The following is a 21,735-nucleotide window of genomic DNA, read 5'->3' as shown; positions in this document are numbered from 1 at the left end:
AATCTAATCCAAGAAATTTGTAACAATCACTAAGTGGGAGGAAATGCTACTCGTGAATTGTCTGTAGAAAAAGAAAAATCTCTTGAACGTTTTCTTCTTCTGAAAGGCGTATTATTGAGTTAGCGGCTGTAGAACAAGCTAGCGAGCAATTCTACAAATAAATCAATTACACCAACAGCTTCAGCATGATTACTTAACTGCATTGCAGCTTTCACACATGTTGTTATAGCAGGCTTATATAGAGTATTTTGCATCCATGTTGGTGACATGTATTCTAAATACTGTACATATGATAAAGTACAGGAGATGTGAGAGTGCTACAGGAATGACAGCTCCTATATGACCTGGCCAAATCATGATTAATCTTCATCTCCATAGCATTACCATGTGTTGCGGAACTCTGAACGTAACGCAGGCATATGAGCCCAGCATCCAGTGGAGCTTTCACACTGACATAGCAGGGCCCATTTACTCAGAATTATCCTACCGCTACAGGCATGTGTATATATATATATATATATATATATATATATATATATATATATATACATTATAGACATATATGTTTATATACACACTATATATACTGTATATATATATATATATATATATATATATAATTATAGCATTTAGTAAATTAGAAAGGTGCTTGTGCTTGAGGTTAGCAAGCACATACAGATGCAAGTTGGAGATACTGTTTTTCACTTGGACCTCAATACAATGAAATCTAAGTAATGTTTCCACACATTTGCAAATATGTCCTACAGTTTTGTAGATGATCAAATTCACATCTGGTTGTTCCGCATGTCAGCAGCCTGAAACCACATGTGACGAGCTTTATAGGAAATCTGTCACGTTCTGGAAAGCATAAAAATAAATCAGTTTGTAGCTCTTGATTACGTAGTAAATATTTTATTTTCAATTGTAAACAGAAGATTGAAGTTAAGCATGTGTTAATTATTGTGTCATTAGTTCTCTGTTTAAGACTACAGTATGTTTTATTTTTGAAATATAACCTTTATTTGAATCAAGTACAAAAAAAAAAAGGTTTACATTTTCATGTCAATTAAACTCAGTACAGTCAAAATGTCATTTCTTAGCATGGTTTAAAATGACATTTTATGTGGAAAAAAAAAAGCTTGATCATGGGAAAGCATTTTTCTTATGCATTTCAGTATTGTTATCCCAATGTTCATAATTCTTACACTAAGGTCCTGATTCTGAGTGTACTGTAATCTGCACGCAGTGCCCATATTTACTTAGCTGAGTGATTATTTGCAACTGTGCATATGTAAAACTCCCAAAAAACCCAACGTCGCATGCGCTACTCACATACTTTCCTACTTTCCCAGAAGTTGCAAGTAGTCCCCCACACCCGAGGGTGAGTAGGTGTGTCCAGGGCACTAGAGAGCCTGCCTGGACCCAGGAATGTTTCAGGGGCAAGGCCTAATTACAGGAGGAGTGGCCATGCACCCTTAGAAAAAAAACACAGAAAAAAAATTGCATTTTATGTGCCTCCCTGGCCACACTGCAGCCCAGCATATAGCAGCATGTGCTGGGCTGAGGAGAAAAGCTTCTGCCAGGTAAGGGAGTGGGACCTGGGCCCCCACTGAACCTGTCCATCAGACCTGGGCCCAGATAATTATTACCCTCTCCTCCCTTCTCGGTGCAACTGGGTGTGTCTCCCGCACTGAGGGAAGGAGGGGGTGGTACTAAATGACGTGCAAAGCATTGGGGTGGGGCCTATTGTAGCGATATTTGCATTAACTGGCAGACGGGTCACCACCAAAACACACTGTTGCATGCGCTGGAGAGTGTGACTCACAATTAGGACCTAAGTATACTTGTGTTTTTTTCTCCTTTAAGAGTTAATCTAATAATTATTTAGGTTTCATTGATTTAATTAATCCAGAATAAAAAATGACAATGCCATGGATTCCAAATGAATTCATTTCCAAATTGTTTTGCGATTCTTTCAGGTCCTGTGGCAGTGATTAGCGGGGAGGAAGATTCTGCTAGTCCCCTCCATCATATTAACCATGGCATAACAACACCAAACTCCCTAGATGCCGGACCAGACACTGTGGTGATTGGAATGACCCGGATCCCCGTTATTGAAAACCCACAGTATTTCCGACAAGGCCACAACTGTCACAAGCCAGACACATGTAAGTATTACACTCCTCACTAAACATGACAATTGTGCACAGTATAGTGTCCAGAGGGAATGAAGAAAATGTTCCATAAGGTGGTATTTCAATGTTTTTGTCAAATTGCGAGTGCATTATATTAGTTCTGGCATTGGTAAAAGTCATGTGCATGTTTGCTGTCTGCATCCGCCACTGTAAATTAGAGGTGGAAGCAGACGTTGCATAAAATACAAGTAGGAATTTAGCTTCTTCAATTACAACAAAAATTGTCGTTTGGAGTCAGCAGGGTTTCTAGGGTAACAGTGTCATTGTACATATATCAAGGAGTACAGTGATCTGGTTTCTGCCTGGCGGGGAAGTAACTCGGAGATATAAATGTTCCATTATTAGTAAAACATGTATTAGTATTAGATGTTACTCAAGCACAACAATTTTGTAGTTTACTATTTTTGTTACATAAACCCTACTGTTCTTAATTTGGGCCAAAAGCCTTGTTCTTCCTTTCTGTCCAATGTATCTCTTGTTTATTTTTATTTTAACATCTGTTGTATAGACTTTGATGTAGAAATGTGCTTAAAAAAGTATCTACTTGGGTCATAAATTCAGCGCAGTAATGCCCACATAGTGTACATTTGTGGGGGTGCTAATCTTTGTTTAGTACACAGTAATTAATGTTAGTATATGTAAGAAAGGTGTGGCAGTTTTCTTCCATGTGATTGGTTCATCTTAACGTACAGTAACTTTTTGACCATTTGTAATGCTGTGAAGTTGGACAATCCCCTCTTTCTGATCTGCCCTCGGATACAGTATGCAGATGAGAATCAGTCCCCAGACTCCCTTCCACGTATCACAAGCTTGGAGACAAATTGGGCTATGGATTCCTAATAAAGAAAAAGGGGAGGGCATACAGTAGTCTCATCCAAAACTGGTGTGTCATGCATTATGGGGTGTAGCCTCATATTTCTGAGTTCATAATAAGGAAATCTGGCAGAAATCTAAAATGATAGAGTACAACAAAGTTGCAAGAGGGCATGATCGCTAATGCTGCCAAATGGCTACTCTTACAAAATACGCAATGCTGTGAGGGTGACTGACAAATGGTTAAACAAATGCATGAAAGTTGCACTTGTATCCACCAATTATAATACTGGAGAACACAATTTGCAGACACTTAGCTAACTATCTGTACCTATTATGTTTGAACACACGTCCTAATTATGGGCCTGATTCTGATTTAGAAAACAATGCAAGGACAATAACTGCACCTGGGCAAAACCATGGTGCACTGTAGGTGGGGCAGATATAACAGAGATATATGCAGAGAGATTTAGATTTGGGTGAAGTGTGTCCAAACTGAAATCTAAATTGTAGTGTAAAGCTGTCTAACAGTTGTGGGCTACATGCAAAAGCAGCCAGTATTTACCCTGAATGCACAAAGATAAACTTATTTGCCCCTCTTGCATTGCAACATGGGGCCTAATTCAGACCTAATCACTCGCTAGGTTTTTTTTGCAGTGCTGCGAACAAATAGACACCACCCATAGGGGAGTGTATTTAAGCTGTGCAAGTGTGCGAACGCATGTGTAGCAGAGCTGTACAAACAAATTTTGTGCAGTCTCTGCACAGCCCAGGATTTACTCAGCTGCTGCGATCACATCAGCCTGTCCGGGACCAGAATTGACATAAGGAACAAACCCTGCAAACACATGGACACGCCTGCGTTTTTCAAAACACTCCCTGAAAATGGTCAGTTGCCACCCACAAACGCCTTTTTCCTGTCAATCTCCTTGCGATTGCCTGTATGGATTCTTCGCACAAACCCATCGCTGAGCAGCGATCTGCTTTGTACATGTGCGACGCGCTTGCACATTGTGGTGCATATGCATGTGCAGATCTGACCTGATCGCAGCGCTGCAAAAAATGCTAGCGAGTGATCAAGTGTGAATTACCGCCATGGTTTGTTCTATATATAAAGTTAAAGTACTTTTTTTTTTTGCTTTACTACCAAATCAGAATCAGGCCCTCTGAGTCGAATGCAAGTCCAAAACTTGTCCCAACTATCAGTGCAGTATGGATGTTCTGAATGAAGCAGTCGCAGACTGCGTGTCTGCTGCCCCATACATTTATACCTTCACAGAGAATACAAAAGAGGACGACTCACTCCATGCATGGCTTGCTTGCTCTGTCAGTGAAATGTCAATTTCTGGGTGGCAACTAGTTGGTCAACAGGCAGATATACAGAACAGATGTGCCTTATGGAAAATTAACCAGAATTCTATGATAATTTGCGGAGTACATACGGAGAAGGGATGCCATTTTAAGAGGGGTCCTTTGCACCCAGTATGCTAATGAGGAATATAACGGCTGTGGACAGAAAAATAGTGGGTGGAGCGACGCATATATATGAAGCCGCACTGATGCTCGCATAGACCGCAGATACTCATATTAGCATAAAGCGTTTAGCCAAGGACATCCGCATGGGCCAGCACTTTGCATAGACAGTAGAAAGTGAGAAGAGAGAGGGCTGTGGGTAGAGAGGCAGAACGCATTAGGCTGGTCTACTGAAGTCTGCATGTCAATTTATTGGGGAATACAGCTGAATACATCACATCGATCCGGTTGCTTATTAGTTCATCTGCCTTTTCAATTCCATATGCTCTTCTTATCAGTCTATAGTACACTTTGTCAGACAGATTCTTTCTTTACTCTTACAGTATGTCCTATTTATCCTGTTTCCCAGATTATTTTTTTTTAATAAAAGGGTATGTCAATAAATGTTACTAAGTTACAGCCAGTGAAAAGCAACTCCTTAATGCACTATTAATAGAATAGATGCGTGATATAGATTTCTATCTACTCTATACTAACAAAAATTGCTTGTGGCATAATATGACGGATGCTTATTTGTTTCCACTTAGTTCAGCATAATAGAGCCAGATCTGAAATATTGAAAACAGGTTTATGGATGCTGTTGTTGGGATAGGAATAGCTTTGAACCGTATCCAGTTATTCTCAGCATGTGACGGTGGTCATTAGCATAATGCTGGTGAGTGCTGGGTCATGAGGATCAGCTTGTTGTATGTGCAGACATCTACGTTCTTTACTGGTTTTGATTCTCAGCAAAATAAGTGATGCCACTTATCCAGAGACATGCACAGTGGGTGAATCAGTGAAGTACTGTCTGCATTATTAGAGCTATCTTCTTTTATTTGGTTTCTGGGTAACAGTGCTGGATGATGGTGTGACTAGATGCAGTTGTCATATAGTATATCAAAATAGCAAAGTACAGTATTTAGGGGGATATTTGTCAATGCTTGGAGAGAGATACAGTAGAGAGAGAGATAAAGCACCAACCAATCAGCTTCTTCTTGTAACTTTCATTTTTCAAACACAGCCTGCTATATGACAGTTAGGAGATGATTGGTTGGTACCTTATCTCTCTAGACTTTCTCTCTAGTCAAGCTTTGAGAAATACCCCCTGTGAGTGAAAAATCTTACCACACCCTGTAACCCCTCCTTTTATCGATTTACTTATAAACAGGATGTGTGGCCCAAAAGTACTGCCTGTGATGTTGGGATATCTTGAATCAGTGGCGTATCTATCATGGGTGCAGGGTGTGCACATGTCTTGAGTCCAGGGTGGCCCTGTGGTGCACACCCTGCACACAGGAATATCCTTACACTAACTGGTGGCACCATCCTTCTAGTGATACTGTACATTTGGAAAAGTTACTGTCCTCTGTAAATACGCATACTTCTGAATACTTGAAATCACTGAAAATCAGGTTTTGGGGGATCCTGCTGCACACTGTCCTGTCCCCCCACCTCTATCACTCAAAACTAGAGCTGAGCGTGGACCCCCATGTTTTTGTTTTGGTTCTACTTTCATCCTCGTGTATTAGTTTTGGAAAACCACCCTCAAGTATTTGGTTCTGATTTGGATTTCTGTTCAGTTTAAAATCAATTTAAAATTGATAATCTTTGAGTAAAATCATTAAAAACCGACAAAACAACTAAAATTATGTAATTTTGCTATCCAAAACCCAAAATTCGGATTTAACATTTGAATTCTAAGCTGCGGGAAGATCCAAATTAGGACTCTGTTCTGGTCGAATATCTTCATGAGATGCGGGAGGGGTTTTGGTTAGGTTCGGTTCCACAAAATTCAGGTGGATTGAGATTTCTGGAGAATCGAATGGGGCAGCGACAACACCTCTCACATCCCTAGTTATGGCCTTGTGTTTGAGTCCTAGTGTTCTTAATTCTGTATTCTTCACATTGCATAATTTATAGAGCTAGGATAAGGAATCTAGTTCTGCTCCCTAGTGTGGCTGAGTTGGGGTATCTTAAAGGATTAGTTTGGGAAGAAAAATAATAAGAGCGGAATTCTTCAAGTAACCCTTAAAGCCAAATGTTAGTAGAGAATTTGTCCAAAAATCAGAAATACAGACTGTGGATTGGATTACACTCAGGATAGTACCTTGTAGGACTTTTCTTGGGAGTCGTTTCTTCCTTTTGCGGAATATAATATGCTAAAATAGGACATGCTGTATTAGGAACAAAGACACAAGAAGTAAAAACAACCACCACCACAAATACTTCTTTATGCATTTTTTTTCATTTGCTGTATTTTCGACTTTGTCTTTTTTCTATTTTTGTTTTACTTCCCTCTGATTCAAATGAATTGGGAAGGGGAAGAGCGATCTTATATACTGAAGCTCCATGTCAGTGCAGCCAATGTGCTAATGTGTGTACAAATCTCACAGCATTACAGTGGGGCTCTGTGGTATAAAGTATAACAAAACAGGTCAATAAAGGTCATGTCACAGTTTTAAATTCATTTTAAACTTGTGGTATTTGAAAGAGATGGATTGTGAGTTTAGTCAGACCGGTCTGCAGAAAAGACACACTCAGCCATCACTCTGCTCTGTCACTGCTGATCAGCTCTTTGTATATTGTGCTTTGTCAGCTGTGAATAATAGCATTTCCTAATACTTCAAATACACAAAGGATTCCACAGCTGTACACCTTTCATTAATCGTGTGCACAATCCTTACAAACAAACACTTCATAATGTCTTAGAGGAAATGGGGTTTAGATGTGGTAAATCTTTGATAAATACACATCATTTAGGATCAAGGAATATTTGAAACCACAATACTGAAGCCAAGTAAATATTTTTGCCTATGGTATACTCTATGAAATTCCTGTAGAATACCAAAGGGCCAGTACAGAAAAGTATTGTATGACAAAATGACCACATAAAATAAAATTAGTTAGAGTAAAAGCTACATGAGTAATCGACAAGGGACTTATTGGCAAATATGTTAAATGCGCAGAAGATTGTCCTATGATGGTGGGTGGGGATTATTGTCATATGTAAAGACAATGGATGTAGCAAGCCCTATACAAAGTCGGTGGTACAGTAACAGTTCATGTACAGTTATAGTTCATGTAACACACATTATCATAGCATATATAATAACACTGCAGAACAAAACGTTTAAGCAGTCTCTTATCACTGACAGCTGTAATACAGCATGTGGTGATAGAACCAGAAACAATGCAGATTGATTCTTGGACCCATTGTCGTTAATTTAGGGCTTCATTTAGAACTAATATACATTGATTTTTGTGATGTAATTGCACACATTTTTATTATATGTACGTGAATTATAATAATTATTATCTACATTTATTTGTATAGCTCCGGATATTCCAGCTTATCTTGAACTGTGGGCTCATCCCGAGAGATACAGAATAGACACAGGCAAGCGTAAACTGAGTACGGTCAGGTAGTGTACACTTTAGTGTAGTATGGTAGTATGGCTGCTGGAGATGCAACCTAATAACTTGGGCAAATCCCCATCTGAGAAGGTGTATGTTTTGTAGGTACTGGAGCCCAGGAACAGAAATACATAATGGTCATGATAACACCAACAATATCAGCTGCCTTTCATTGGCTGTTTACTGAATGAGCCCTGTAGCTGATAGTTCTATTATCATCCTGTACTTGATAGCACTTTTATAATTTATGTCATAACTACATCATGTCAGGTATTGGTCATATATTTGGATTACTTATAACTTCCATCTGGATTTATGCAAGAAAGAAAATTCCCTTTGGATTTACAGTTGTGTGCTCATATATCCTTACCCTCCAACTGTACCTTTTTAGCAGGTACAGTACCTTTTTTTATAGTCTGTACCGATTTTTGGCTCTCCAAACTTACATTGAAAGTATAGGAAAAGGGGCGTGACCATACTCCCTTTACCCATGGCCACACCTTCTTTCCTAATTTGTACCGATTTTTGTGTGTAAAATGTTGAAGGGTATGTATACCTAGCCTCAATACAGGAAAATGCATCTTAGAATCAAACGCATGTGACAGGCCTCTTCATGAGACTGCACTGATTCATTTGACATGCGACAGTAGTATATCTATGTACGTCTAGTCTGTATACAAAACACAACTTGGAGAGAAAAAAAGCCATGGCCGCTGCATTGTAGCACTTCGTATGCAGATTCAGACTCAGTCACACACAGATATACAGGTTCTGCATATAAAATTAATAGATAACACAGATACAAAATGCATACTTACTGGAGTCCTAATCTGAGGTGGAATGGTAGATATAGCTAAAATATTAGTTTTATGGCACGTTTAAAGGCTGGGAGTTTAGGCAAAAGTCTGATTGATCATGGAAGGGCATTCCAGAGATGGGAGCAGTGTGGGAGAAGTCTTGAAGGCGGTAGAGAGGAAGTGATCAGGAAGGAGGAGATGAGGCAGATGTTGGCTGAGCAGAGCGGGTGAAAGGGAGTGTGAGTCTTGATGAGGTTGAAAATATGGGCGGGGCTGTCAAGGGCCAGGTTGTTGGGGTAAGTGGCGGGGTTACAGTTGTTCCACTCAGCCATGCTGCAAATGGGCCTCCGCTGGGCCACTCCTGGGTATTCAGTACCCCCCTCCCTTTGCACCCCTGGATATGGGAGTGGGAGAGTGATTTAGGGGTGTGTGCTTGAGTTAGAGGATATCAAAATCTGAAAATAATCATTTTGCAATACAAAATCAATTTTGTCATGCTAAATTTATAACAAATTATAGAGCATGCTTTTGTGACCCAAAACTTATTACAGTTTGCTACAAAAGAGTTAGCACTGCCCCTGGGCTACAGCGCTAACCACACATTGCAGGGGGGGGGGGGAGCCAGTCAGCACAAACAGTATAAACATATAAACATGCATGCAATGTTGTATGTAATATGCATGCTGCCTATCTAACCTGGAGGTCAGCAGCGCCGCTGTGTTTTATTGATCTGCTGCAGCACGGGACACAGCGCTCAGCTTGTCTATCTTCTATAAGCCCGACCCCAAACTCCTGTGAAACTAGCCAATGGAAGTCCGGGACGGGCTTATAGAAGATAGACAAGCTGAGCGAGGTGTTCCGTGCTGCCGCAGATCAGTGAAACAGAGCGGTGGGGTTGAGAGCACATATATTACATATAACACTGTATGTATATTTATACTGTATGTGCTGGCCAGCTCCCTCTGCAGCCGCCACTGTTTATTATTCAGAAGTTAACAAAAAAGTATTCCTGACCATGCCAAAGCAGCTCAAAAAAGCAAAAATGATTTTGCCCATAAAAGCGCATCCAGACATGCATGGTATGGAGTAACACTTATGGTGACTTATGGTGACTCAGTGGGTAAATGCAATAGACTGCGACTTGCAGACATTGATGAGTTGCCAGCGAGCCTGGATTAACCTTTTAAATGATTGCCGCTTTAAAACATGCCAGCAAGTCGCAGCCAATTACATTTATCCCAATGTTTCCATGTGAAGGAACACATCTGACAGCTGATTGTCTATCTTCATCTACACTGAGCATGCATTAAGAGAACTAGTACTGCACAGCTTTGCAACAGGTAAAAATAAGAACATTTTCAGAGATAAAAGCATGCAGTGAGAATTATAGGTACTGTCAGGACAGGAAGCTTGTAATCTGAAGTATGGCAGCTGCATTTTAGGAAGGAAAGGGTGAAATGGAAACCTTTAGCATTAATAAATATGTTTTTGGCATAATACATTATGACTTGGATGCATTTTTAATGTCTGGGAATACAGCTGATTTATAATGCATACATCTGAAGCTGTAGCACACACAGTTCGAACTAATAAATAAATGACAGGTACCTTGTATTAAAAGTATCATTCATTTTACATTGCCAGAATTTAAATGATGTAAAGTAGAGAGGGGTGGCTGGAAACATCTAAAACATTGTTCAGTGCCATGTACTGATAAAGTTTTCTTCTGCTGCATGCTTATTAGATCTACACTCCATAACACTGCTGTAGCTTATATTCTTGGCAAGCTTCTACTTTATTATTTATTTTGCTGCCAGTGTTCCCATAGGGATGTAAGATAGATATCTGCATGACTGTAGTATAATACATAGAGAGTATGGGCCTGATTCAGAGGAGGATGATAATCACACAGCTACGGTGTCTCTGTATGCAGTCAGTGGCTGTGCGATATTATGCAAATGCACAGCAGCAGGCGCCTTAAGAATAAAGACACTCACTGCTGGCTTCTATGATCAGCAGCTGATCTGAGGATGCAGCATCGGATCACAATCGAGCAGGCATCGGACATCTGAGTAACCCACAGAAGAAACAATGCATATGCACTATTCATGTAAAAGAGAGGTTTCTTGCATCATTTTGGCCAAAGTTATGGGCTTACCCACAGTTTCCAGGTAACCTCATTATCGGGGGAGTCCCTAACATTCTAAGGGTATAAGTCTAGGGCGTCGGACAAGCCAAACCCAATCAAACCACTGCAAGGCAGCACACTAGTGAGAAATAGCAAGTAAAGTGTTAAAGAGTGTTAGATAAGTGAGAGCAGCTACTATGTGTTAGGACTAGAGATGTGCACAGGAAATTTTTCGGGTTTTGGTTTTGGGTTCGGTTCCGCGGCCGTGTTTTGGGTTCGAACGCGTTTTGGCAAAACCTCACCGAATTTTTTTTGTCGGATTCGGGTGTGTTTTGGATTCGGGTGTTTTTTTCAAAAAACCCTAAAAAACAGCTTAAATCATTGAATTTGGGGGTCATTTTGATCCCATAGTATTATTAACCTCAATAACCATAATTTACACTCATTTTCAGTCTATTCTGAACACCTCACACCTCACAATATTATTTTTAGTCCTAAAATTTGCACAGAGGTCGCTGGATCACTAAGCTCAGCGACCCAAGTGGCCGACACAAACACCTGGCCCATCTAGGAATGGCACTGCAGTGTCACGCAGGATGGCCCTTCCAAAAAACACTTCCCAAACAGCACATGACGCAAAGAAAAAAAGAGGCGCAATGAGGTAGCTGTGTGACTAAGCTCAGCGACCCAAGTGGCCGACACAAACACCTGGCCCATCTAGGAGTGGCACTGCAGTGTCACGCAGGATGGCCCTTCCAAAAAACACTCCCCAAACAGCACATGACACAAAGAAAAAAAGAGGCGCAATGAGGTAGCTGCGTGAGGTAGCTAAGCGACCCAAATGGCCGACACAAACACCTGGCCCATCTAGGAGTGGCACTGCAGTGTCAGGCAGGATGGCACTTCAAAAAATAGTCCCCAAACAGCACATGATGCAAAGAAAAATTAAAGAAAAAAGAGGTGCAAGATGGAATTGTCCTTGGGCCCTCCCACCCACCCTTATGTTGTATAAACAGGACATGCACACTTTAACCAACCCATCATTTCAGTGACAGGGTCTGCCACACGACTGTGACTGAAATGACGGGTTGGTTTGGACCCCCACCAAAAAAGAAGCAATTAATCTCTCCTTGCACAAACTGGCTCTACAGAGGCAAGATGTCCACCTCATCATCATCCTCCGATTCATCACCGTGTACATCCCCCCTCCTCACAGATTATCAATTCGTCCCCACTGGAATCCACCATCACAGCTCCCTGTGTACTTTCTGGAGGCAATTGCTGCTGGTGAATGTCTCCACGGAGGAATTGATTATAATTCATTTTAATGAACATCATCTTCTCCACATTTTCTGGAAGTAACCTCGTATGCCGATTGCTGACAAGGTGAGCGGCGGTACTAAACACTCTTTCGGAGTACACACTTGTGGGAGGGCAACTTAGGTAGAATAAAGCCAGTTTCTGCAAGGGCCTCCAAATTGCCTCTTTTTCCTGCCAGTATACGTACGGACTGTCTGACGTGCCTACTTGGATGCGGTCACTCATATAATCTTCCACCATTCTTTCAATGGTGAGAGAATCATATGCAGTGACAGTAGACGACATGTCAGTAATCGTTGGCAGATCCTTCAGTCCGGACCAGATGTCAGCATCAGCAGTCGCTCCAGACTGCCCTGCATCACCGCCAGCGGGTGGGCTCGGAATTCGTAGCCTTTTCCTCGCACCCCCAGTTGCGGGAGAATGTGAAGGAGGAGATGTTGACAGGTCGCGTTCCGCTTGACTTGACAATTTTCTCACCAGAAGTTCTTTGAACCCCTGCAGACTTGTGTCTGCCGGAAAGAGAGATCCAACGTAGGTTTTAAATCTAGGATCGAGCACGGTGGCCAAAATGTAGTGCTCTGATTTCAACAGATTGACTACCCGTGAATCCTGGTTAAGCAAATGAAGGGCTCCATCCACAAGTCCCACATGCCTAGCGGAATCGCTCTCTTTTAGCTCCTCCTTCAATGCCTCCAGCTTCTTCTGCAAAAGCCTGATGAGGGGAATGACCTGACTCAGGCTGGCAGTGTCTGAACTGACTTCACGTGTGGCAAGTTCAAAAGGTTGCAGAACCTTGCACAACTTTGAAATCATTCTCCACTGCGCTTGAGACAGGTGCATTCCACCTCCTATATCGTGGTCAGATGTATAGGCTTGAATGGCCTTTTGCTGCTCCTCCATCCTCTGAAGCATATAGAGGGTTGAATTCCACCTCGTTACCACTTCTTACTTCAGATGATGGCAGGGCAGGTTCAGGCGTTTTTGGTGTTGCTCCAGTCTTCTGTACGTGGTGCCTGTACGCCCAAAGTGTCCCGCAATTCTTCTGGCCACCGACAGCATCTCTTGCACGCCCCTGTCGTTTTTTAAATAATTCTGCACCACCAAATTCAAGGTATGTGCAAAACATGGGACGTGCTGGAATTTGCCCAGATATAATGCACGCACAATATTGCTGGCGTTGTCCGATGCCACAAATCCACAGGAGTGTCCAATTGGGGTAAGCCATTCTGCGATGATCTTCCTCAGTTGCCGTAAGAGGTTTTCAGCTGTGTGCGTATTCTGGAAAGCGGTGATACAAAGCGTAGCCTGCCTAGGAAAGAGTTGGCGTTTGCGAGATGCTGCTACTGGTGCCGCCGCTCTGTCCTTGCGGCGGGAGTCAATACATCTAACCAGTAGGCTGTCACAGTCATATAGTCCTGAGTCTGCCCTGCTCCACTTGTCCACATGTCCGTGGTTAAGTGGACATTGGGTACAACTGCATTTTTTAGGACACTGGTGAGTCTTTTTCTGAGGTCTGTGTACATTTTCGGTATCGCCTGCCTAGAGAAATGGAACCTAGATGGTATTTGGTACCGGGGACACAGTACCTCAATCAAGTCTATAGTTGGCTCTGAAGTAACGATGGATACCGGAACCACGTTTCTCACCGCCCAGGATGCCAAGGCCTCAGTTATCCGCTTTGCAGCAGGATGACTGCTGTGATATTTCATCTTCCTCGCAAAGGACTGTTGGACAGTCAATTGCTTGGTGGAAGTAGTAAAATTGGTCTTACGACTTCCCCTCTGGGATGACCATCGACTCCCAGCAGCAACAACAGCAGCGCCAGCAGCAGTAGGCGGTTACACTCAAGGATGCATCGGAGGAATCCCAGGCAGGAGAGGACTCGTCAGAATTGCCAGTGACATGGCCTGCAGGACTATTGGCATTCCTGGGGAAGGAGGAAATTGACACTGAGGGAGTTGGTGGGGTGGTTTGCGTGTGCTTGGTTACAAGAGGAAGGGATTTACTGGTTAGTGGACTGCTTCCGCTGTCGCCCAAAGTTTTTGAACTTGTCACTGACTTATGATGAATGCGCTGCAGGTGACGTATAAGGGAGGATGTTCCGAGGTGGTTAACGTCCTTACCCCTACTTATTACAGCTTGACAAAGGCAACACACGGCTTGACACCTGTTGTCCTCATTTCTGTTGAAATACTTCCACACCGAAGAGCTGAATTTTTTTGTATTTTCACCAGGCATGTCAATGGCCATATTCCTCCCACGGACAACAGGTGTCTCCCCGGGTGCCTGACTTAAACAAACCACCTCACCATCAGAATCCTCCTTGTCAATTTCCTCCCCAGCGCCAGCAACACCCATATCCTCCTCATCCTGGTGTACTTCAACACTGACATCTTCAATCTGACTATCAGGAACTGGACTGCGGGTGCTCCTTCCAGCACTTGCAGGGGGCGTGCAAATGGTGGAAGGCGCATGGTCTTCACGTCCAGTGTTGGGAAGGTCAGGCATCGCAACCGAAACAATTGGACTCTCCTTGTGGATTTGTGATTTCGAAGAACGCACAGTTCTTTGCTGTGCTTTTGCCAGCTTAAGTCTTTTCATTTTTCTAGCGAGAGGCTGAGTGCTTCCATCCTCATGTGAAGCTGAACCACTAGCCACAAACATAGGCCTCAGCCGTTCCTTGCCACTCCGAGTGGTAAATGGAATATTGGCAAGTTTACGCTTCTCCTCCGACGATTTTAATTTAGATTTTTGAGTCCTTTTTTTACTGATCTTTTGTGTTTTGGATTTTACATGCTCTGTACTATGACATTGGGCATCGGCCTTGGCAGACGACGTTGATGGAATTTCATCGTCTCGGCCATGACTAGTGGCAGCAGCTTCAGCACGAGGTGGAAGTGGATCTTGATCTTTCCCTATTTTTGGAACCTCAACATTTTTGTTCTCCATATTTTAATAGGCACAACTAAAAGGCACCTCAGGTAAACAATGGAGATGGATGGATACTAGTATACTTATGGATGACGAGTGACTGACGACACAGAGGTAGCTACAGCCGTGGCCTACCGTACTGCGTCTGCTAGTATAGATAATATAATAAATATATTACTACTGTAGGTATATAATATAATGACGGACCTGGTGGACACTGTCAGCAGACTCCTAAACTACTAGTATGAAGAAGATAGAAAAAAAAAACCCACCACAGGTAGGTAGGTATACAATTATGGACAAGCACTGACGACACAGAGATAGCCACAGCCGTGGCCTACCGTACTGCGTCTGCTAGTATAGATAATATAATAAATATATTACTACTGTAGGTATATAATATAATGATGGACCTGGTGGACACTGTCAGCAGACTCCTAAACTACTAGTATGAAGAAGATAGAAAAAAAAAACCCACCACAGGTAGGTAGGTATACAATTATGGACGAGCACTGATGACACAGAGATAGCCACAGCCGTGGACTACCGTACTGCGTCTGCTAGTATAGATAATATAATAAATATATTACTACTGTAGGTATATAATATAATGACGGACCTGGTGGACACTGTCAGCAGACTCCTAAACTACTAGTATGAAGAAGATAGAAAAAAAACCCACCACAGGTAGGTAGGTATACAATTATGGACGAGCACTGACGACACAGAGATAGCCACAGCCGTGGCCTACCGTACTGCGTCTGCTAGTATAGATAATATACTAAATATATTACTACTGTAGGTATATAATATAATGACGGACCTGGTGGACACTGTCAGCAGACTCCTAAACTACTAGTATGAAGAAGATAGAAAAAAAACCCCACCACAGGTAGGTAGGTATACAATTATGGACGAGCACTGACGACACAGAGATCAGAGATAGCCACAGCCGTGGACTACCGTACTGCGTCTGCTAGTATAGATAATATACTAAATATATTACTACTGTAGGTATATAATATAATGACGGACCTGGTGGACACTGTCAGCAGACTCCTAAACTACTAGTATGAAGAAGATAGAAAAAAAAACCCCACCACAGGTAGGTAGGTATACAATTATGGACGAGCACTGACGACACAGAGATAGCCACAGCCGTGGACTACCGTACTGCGTCTGCTAATATAGAGATGATAAAGATGATAGAGATGAAAAAAAAAATATAACACTACTGTAGGTAAATATTTATATAATATAATGAAGGACGGACCTGCTGGACACTGTCAGCAGAATGCGTTTATAGAATAAAATAAAAAAACACCACAGGAGTGTTTAACTTTTTCAGGCAGACAATATACTGGTGGTCACTGGCAGCAAAAATGTGCACTGTACTCCTGCTATTACTGCTCCCCAGTCTCCCCCACAATTAAGCTGTGTGAGCAGTGAGCACTCAGCACAGTCAGATATACATAGATGATATATCATGCAGCACACTGAGGCTGAGCACAGATATGGTATGTATCGTTTTTTTCAGGCAGAGAACGGATTATAATAAAACTGGTGGTCAGTGTCACTATCAGCAAAACTCTGCACTGTACTGAGTACTCCTAACAACTGCTCCCCAAAATTAGTAGTAAATCAAATGTCACTCGTCTCTCTCTAAACGGAGAGGACGCCAGCCACGTCCTCTCCCTATCAATCTCAATGCACGTGTGAAAATGGCGGCGACGCGCGGCTCCTTATATAGAATCCGAGTCTCGCGAGAATCCGACAGCGGGGTGATGACGTTCGGGCGCGCTCGGGTTAACCGAGCAAGGCGGGAGGATCCGAGTCTGCTCGGACCCGTGCAAAAAAGGCTGAAGTTCGGGGGGGTTCGGATTCCGAGGAACCGAACCCGCTCATCTCTAGTTAGGACTGGAGTAAAGTTTATAAAGTGCTATAATAAGTGTTACACTGTGATGCCCTGAAGTGGCCCAGCCAAAACAGCTCATGGAGCCCCAAATCTCACACTATAACTGACAATCTATATAAATGCATTCAAGTCTTATCTATTCTAGTGCCCTGTTCAATGTGCAATCAGCAAATGCAAGTGTTTTTAATTAGAAACAATCAGGGGCAGGAGTGAGGGGTGCCAATCCAGGCTGGGTCTGGGACTCCAGGTCGACAACAAAAAGGTCGACACACCTTAGGTCGACACCAATCGATCGACACACCTTAGGTCGACATAGACAAAAGGTCGACGTGGACAAAAGGTCGACATGAACAAGGTCAACATGGAAAAAAGGTCGACATTAGTTTTTTATGGGGGGTTTGTGTCGTTTTCTTCGTAGATTGACCGGTAACCCCAATTAGTGCACCGTGTCCCCTCGCATGGCTCGCTTCACAGATTACCGTTCTAATCATAGTCCACGTGGATCGTTAAGTATGAAAAGGTTCCAAAAAAGAAAAAAATTGTGAAAAACTCATGTTAACCTTTTTCCATATCGACATTGTTCATGTCGACATTTTGTCCATGTTGACATTTTGTCCATGTCGACCTAAGGTGTGTCGACCAATTGGTGTTGACCTAAGGTGTGTCGACCTTTTTGTTGTCGACCTGGAGTCCGGATACCTCCAGGCTGAAGGAGTCTCCATTGTAAGGTTACTCAGAATGGCCACCAGAACTCTGCTGCAGAGGTTAGTAAATCTGCATTGGACAATGCAGACACTGGCCTCAGCACGCCTTCTAAACTGAGCTGACATGTCCCTGTTTTGCTTCCCGTTGCTGCCCCCAAACAGCTGCAGCTGGTCAATTTTTTGTTACAGTGAGAATGTTGGTAATAAATTAGCACACTGTGCACTGCCAGACTAAGAGGCAAAATAAGTGTGGAGTGTTTCCTTGATACTTTGTTCCTCCAGTGGGTAACGTGCCACAAACATAACATCGATTAAGGCAAACGTAATATGTAGTACACTGTTCATGAGAGACCTAAATCTACATTGGGTCTGATTCGGAGATGTACTGTATGTAAACCCAATGGTTTACATTAGAGATGTGCACCGGAAATTTTTCAGGTTTTGTGTTTTGGTTTTGGATTCGGTTCCGCGGCCGTGTTTTGGATTCGGACGCATTTTGGCAAAACCTCCCTGAAATTTTTTTGTCGGATTCGGGTGTGTTTTGGATTCGGGTGTTTTAAAAAACAAACAAACCTCAAAAACAGCTTAAATCATAGAATTTGGGGGTCATTTTGATCCCATAGTATTATTAACCTCAATAACCATAATTTACACTCATTTCCAGTCTATTCTGAACACCTCACACCTCACAATATTGTTTTTAGTCCTAAAATTTGCACCGAGGTCGCTGGATGACTAAGCTAAGCGACCCAAGTGGGCGGCACAAACATCTGGCCCATCTAGGAGTGGCACTGCAGTGTCAGACAGGATGGCACTTAAAAAAATTAGCCCCAAACAGCACATGATGCAGAGATAAATAAAAAAAGAGGTGCAAGATGGAATTGTCCTTGGGCCCTCCCACCCACCCTTATGTTGTATAAACAGGACATGCTCACTTTAACAAACCCATCATTTCAGCCACAGGGTCGGCCACACGACTGTGGCTGAAATGACTGGTTGGTTTGGGCCCCCACCAAAAAAGAAGCAATCAATCTCTCCTTGCACAAACTGGCTGTACAGAGGCAAGATGTCCACCTCCTCCTCATCGTCCGATTCATCACCCCTTTCACTGTGTACATCCCCCTCCTCAAAGAGTATTATTAATTTGTCCCCACTGGAATCCACCATCTCAGGTCCCTGTGTACTTTCTGGAGGCAATTGCTGGTGAATGTCTCCATGGAGGTATTGATTATAATTCATTTTGATGAACATCATCTTCTCCACATTTTCTGGAAGTAACCTCGTACGCCGATTGCTGACAAGGTGACCGGCTGCACTAAACACTCTTTTGGAGTACACACTGGAGGGGGGGGCAACTTAGGTAAAATAAAGCAAGTTTGTGCAAGGACCTCCAAATTGCCTCTTTTTCCTGCCAATATACGTACGGACTGTCTGACGTGCCTACTTGGATGTGGTCACTCATATAATCCTCCACCATTCTTTCAATGGTGACAGAATCATATGCAGTGACAGTAGACGACATGTCAGTAATCGCCAGATCCTTCAGTCCGGACCAGATGTCAGCACTCGCTCCATACTGCCCTGCATCCCCGCCAGTGGGTGGGCTCAGAATTCTTAGCCTTTTCCTCGCAGCCCCAGTTGCGGTAGAATGTGAAGGAGGAGCTGTTGACGGGTCACGTTCCGCTTGACTTGACAAGTGTCTCACCAGCAGGTCTTTGAACATGTGCAGACTTGTGTCTGCCGAAAATAGAGATACAACGTAGGCTTTAAACCTAGGATCGAGCACGGTGGCCAAAATGTAGTGCTCTGATTTCAACAGATTGACCACCCGTGAATCTTGAATGAGCGAATTAAGGGCTCCATCCACAAGTCCCACATGACTAGCGGAATCGCTCCGTTTTAGCTCCTCCTTCAATCTTCTGCAAAACCCTGATGAGGGGAATGACCTGACTCAGGCTGTCAAGTTCAAAGGGTTGCAGAACCTTGCACAACATTGAAATCATTCTCCACTGCGCTTGAGTCAGGTGCATTCCCCCTCCTTTGCCTATATCGTAGGCAGATGTATAGGCTTGAATGGCCTTTTGCTGCTCCTCCATCCTCTGAAGCATATAGAGGGTTGAATTCCACCTCGTTACCACCTCTTGCTTTAGAGGATGGCGGGACAGGTTCAGGAATGTTTGCTGGTGCGCCAGTCTTCGGCACGCGGTGGCTGAATGCCGAAAGTGGCCCGCAATTCTTCGGGCCACCGACAGCATCTCTTGCACGCCCCTATCATTTTTTTAAAAATTCTGCACCACCAAATTCAATGTATGTGCAAAACATGGGACATGCTGGAATTTGCCCACATGTAATGCACACACAATATTGGTGGTGTTGTCCGATGTCACAAATCCCCAGGAGAGTCCAATTGGGGTAAGCCATTCCGCGATGATGTTCCTCAGTATCCGTAAGAGGTTGTCAGCTGTGTGCCTCTTATGGAAAGTGGTGATACAAAGGGTAGCCTGCCTAGGAACGAGTTAGCGTTTGCAAGATGCTGCTACTGGTGCTGCCGCTGCTGTTCTTGCTGCGGAAGGCAATACATCTATCCAGTGGGCTGTCACAGTCATATAGTCCTGAGTCTGCCCTGCTCCACTTGTCCACATGTCCGTGGTTAAGTGGACATTGGGTACAACTGCATTTTTTAGGACACTGGAGACTCTTTTTCTGACGTCTGTGTACATTCTCGGTATCACCTGCCTAGAGAAGTGGAACCTAGATGGTATTTGGTACAGGGGACACAGTACCTCAAGTAATTCTCTAATTCCCTGTGAACTAACGGTGGATACCGGACACACGTTTAACACCACCAAAGCTGCCAAGACCTGAGTAATCCACTTTGCAGCAGGATGACTGCTGTGATATTTCATCTTCCTCGCAAAGGGCTGTTGAACAATCAATTGCTTACTGGAAGTAGTACAAGTGGTCTTCCGACTTCCCCTCTGGGATGACGATCGACTCCCAGCAGCAACAACAGCAGCGCCAGCAGCAGTAGGCGTTAAACTCAAGGATCCATCGGAGGAATCCCAGTTAAGAGAGGACTCATCAGACTTCCCAGTGACATGACCTGCAGGACTATTGGCATTCCTGTCTAAGGAGGAAATTGACACTGAGGTAGTTGGTGGTGTGGTTTGCAGGAGCTTGGGTACAAGAGGAAGGGATTTAGTTGTCAGTGGACTGCTTCCGCTGTCACCCAAAGTTTTTGAACTTGTCAATGACTTCTGATGAATGCGCTCCAGGAGATGTATAAGGTAGGATGTTCCTAGGTGGTTAACGTCCTTACCCCTACTTATTACAGCTTGACAAAGGCAACACACGGCTTGACACCTGTTGTCCGCATTTCTGTTAAAATAATTCCACACCGAAGAGGTGATTTTTTTTTGTAATTTGACCAGGCATGTCAATGGCCATATTCATCCCACGGACAACAGGTGTCTCCCCGGGTGCCTGACTTAAACAAACCACCTCACCATCAGAATCCTCCTTGTCAATTTCCTCCTCAGTGCCAGCAACACCCATATCCTCTTCCTGGTGTACTTCAACAGTGACATCTTCAATTTGACTATCAGGAACTGGACTGTGGGTGCTCCTTCCAGCACTTGCAGGGGGTGTGCAAATGGCGGAAGGCGCCACCTCTTCCCGTCCAGTGTTGGGAAGGTCAGGCATTGCAACCGACACAATTGGACTCTCCTTGGGGATTTGTGATTTAGAAGAACGCACAGTTCTTTGCTGTGCTTTTGCCATCTTAACTCTTTTCAGTTTTCTAGTGGGAGGATGAGTGCTTCCATCCTCATGTGAAGCTGAACCACTAGCCATGAACATAGGCCAGGGCCTCAGCCGTTCCTTGCCACTCCGTGTTGTAAATGGCATATTGGCAAGTTTACGCTTCTCCTCAGGCGCTTTTAATTTAGATTTTTTGGTCATTTTACTGAACTTTATTTTTTTGGATTTTACATGATCTCTACTA

At 43.2% G+C, this 21,735-nt stretch overlaps 1 protein-coding gene across 5 annotated transcripts in view; it reads left to right on the top strand.

Moving 5' to 3' along the window:
- NTRK3 (neurotrophic receptor tyrosine kinase 3) overlaps positions 1-21,735 on the top strand; it is a 787,704-nt gene that overhangs the window by 526,540 nt on the left and 239,429 nt on the right. For all 5 annotated transcript variants that reach the window (XM_063925760.1, XM_063925757.1, XM_063925758.1 and 2 more), the window contains one exon: positions 1,980-2,168. In XM_063925760.1, coding sequence (XP_063781830.1) covers positions 1,980-2,168 — 189 coding nt within the window. The remainder of the gene's footprint in view (positions 1-1,979; positions 2,169-21,735) is intronic.

Source organism: Pseudophryne corroboree, chromosome 6 (assembly GCF_028390025.1).
Source record: "Pseudophryne corroboree isolate aPseCor3 chromosome 6, aPseCor3.hap2, whole genome shotgun sequence".
Taxonomy (NCBI): domain Eukaryota; kingdom Metazoa; phylum Chordata; class Amphibia; order Anura; family Myobatrachidae; genus Pseudophryne; species Pseudophryne corroboree.
Note: the sequence above shows the minus strand (reverse complement) of the source record. Positions and strands in the feature narration are given on the sequence as shown.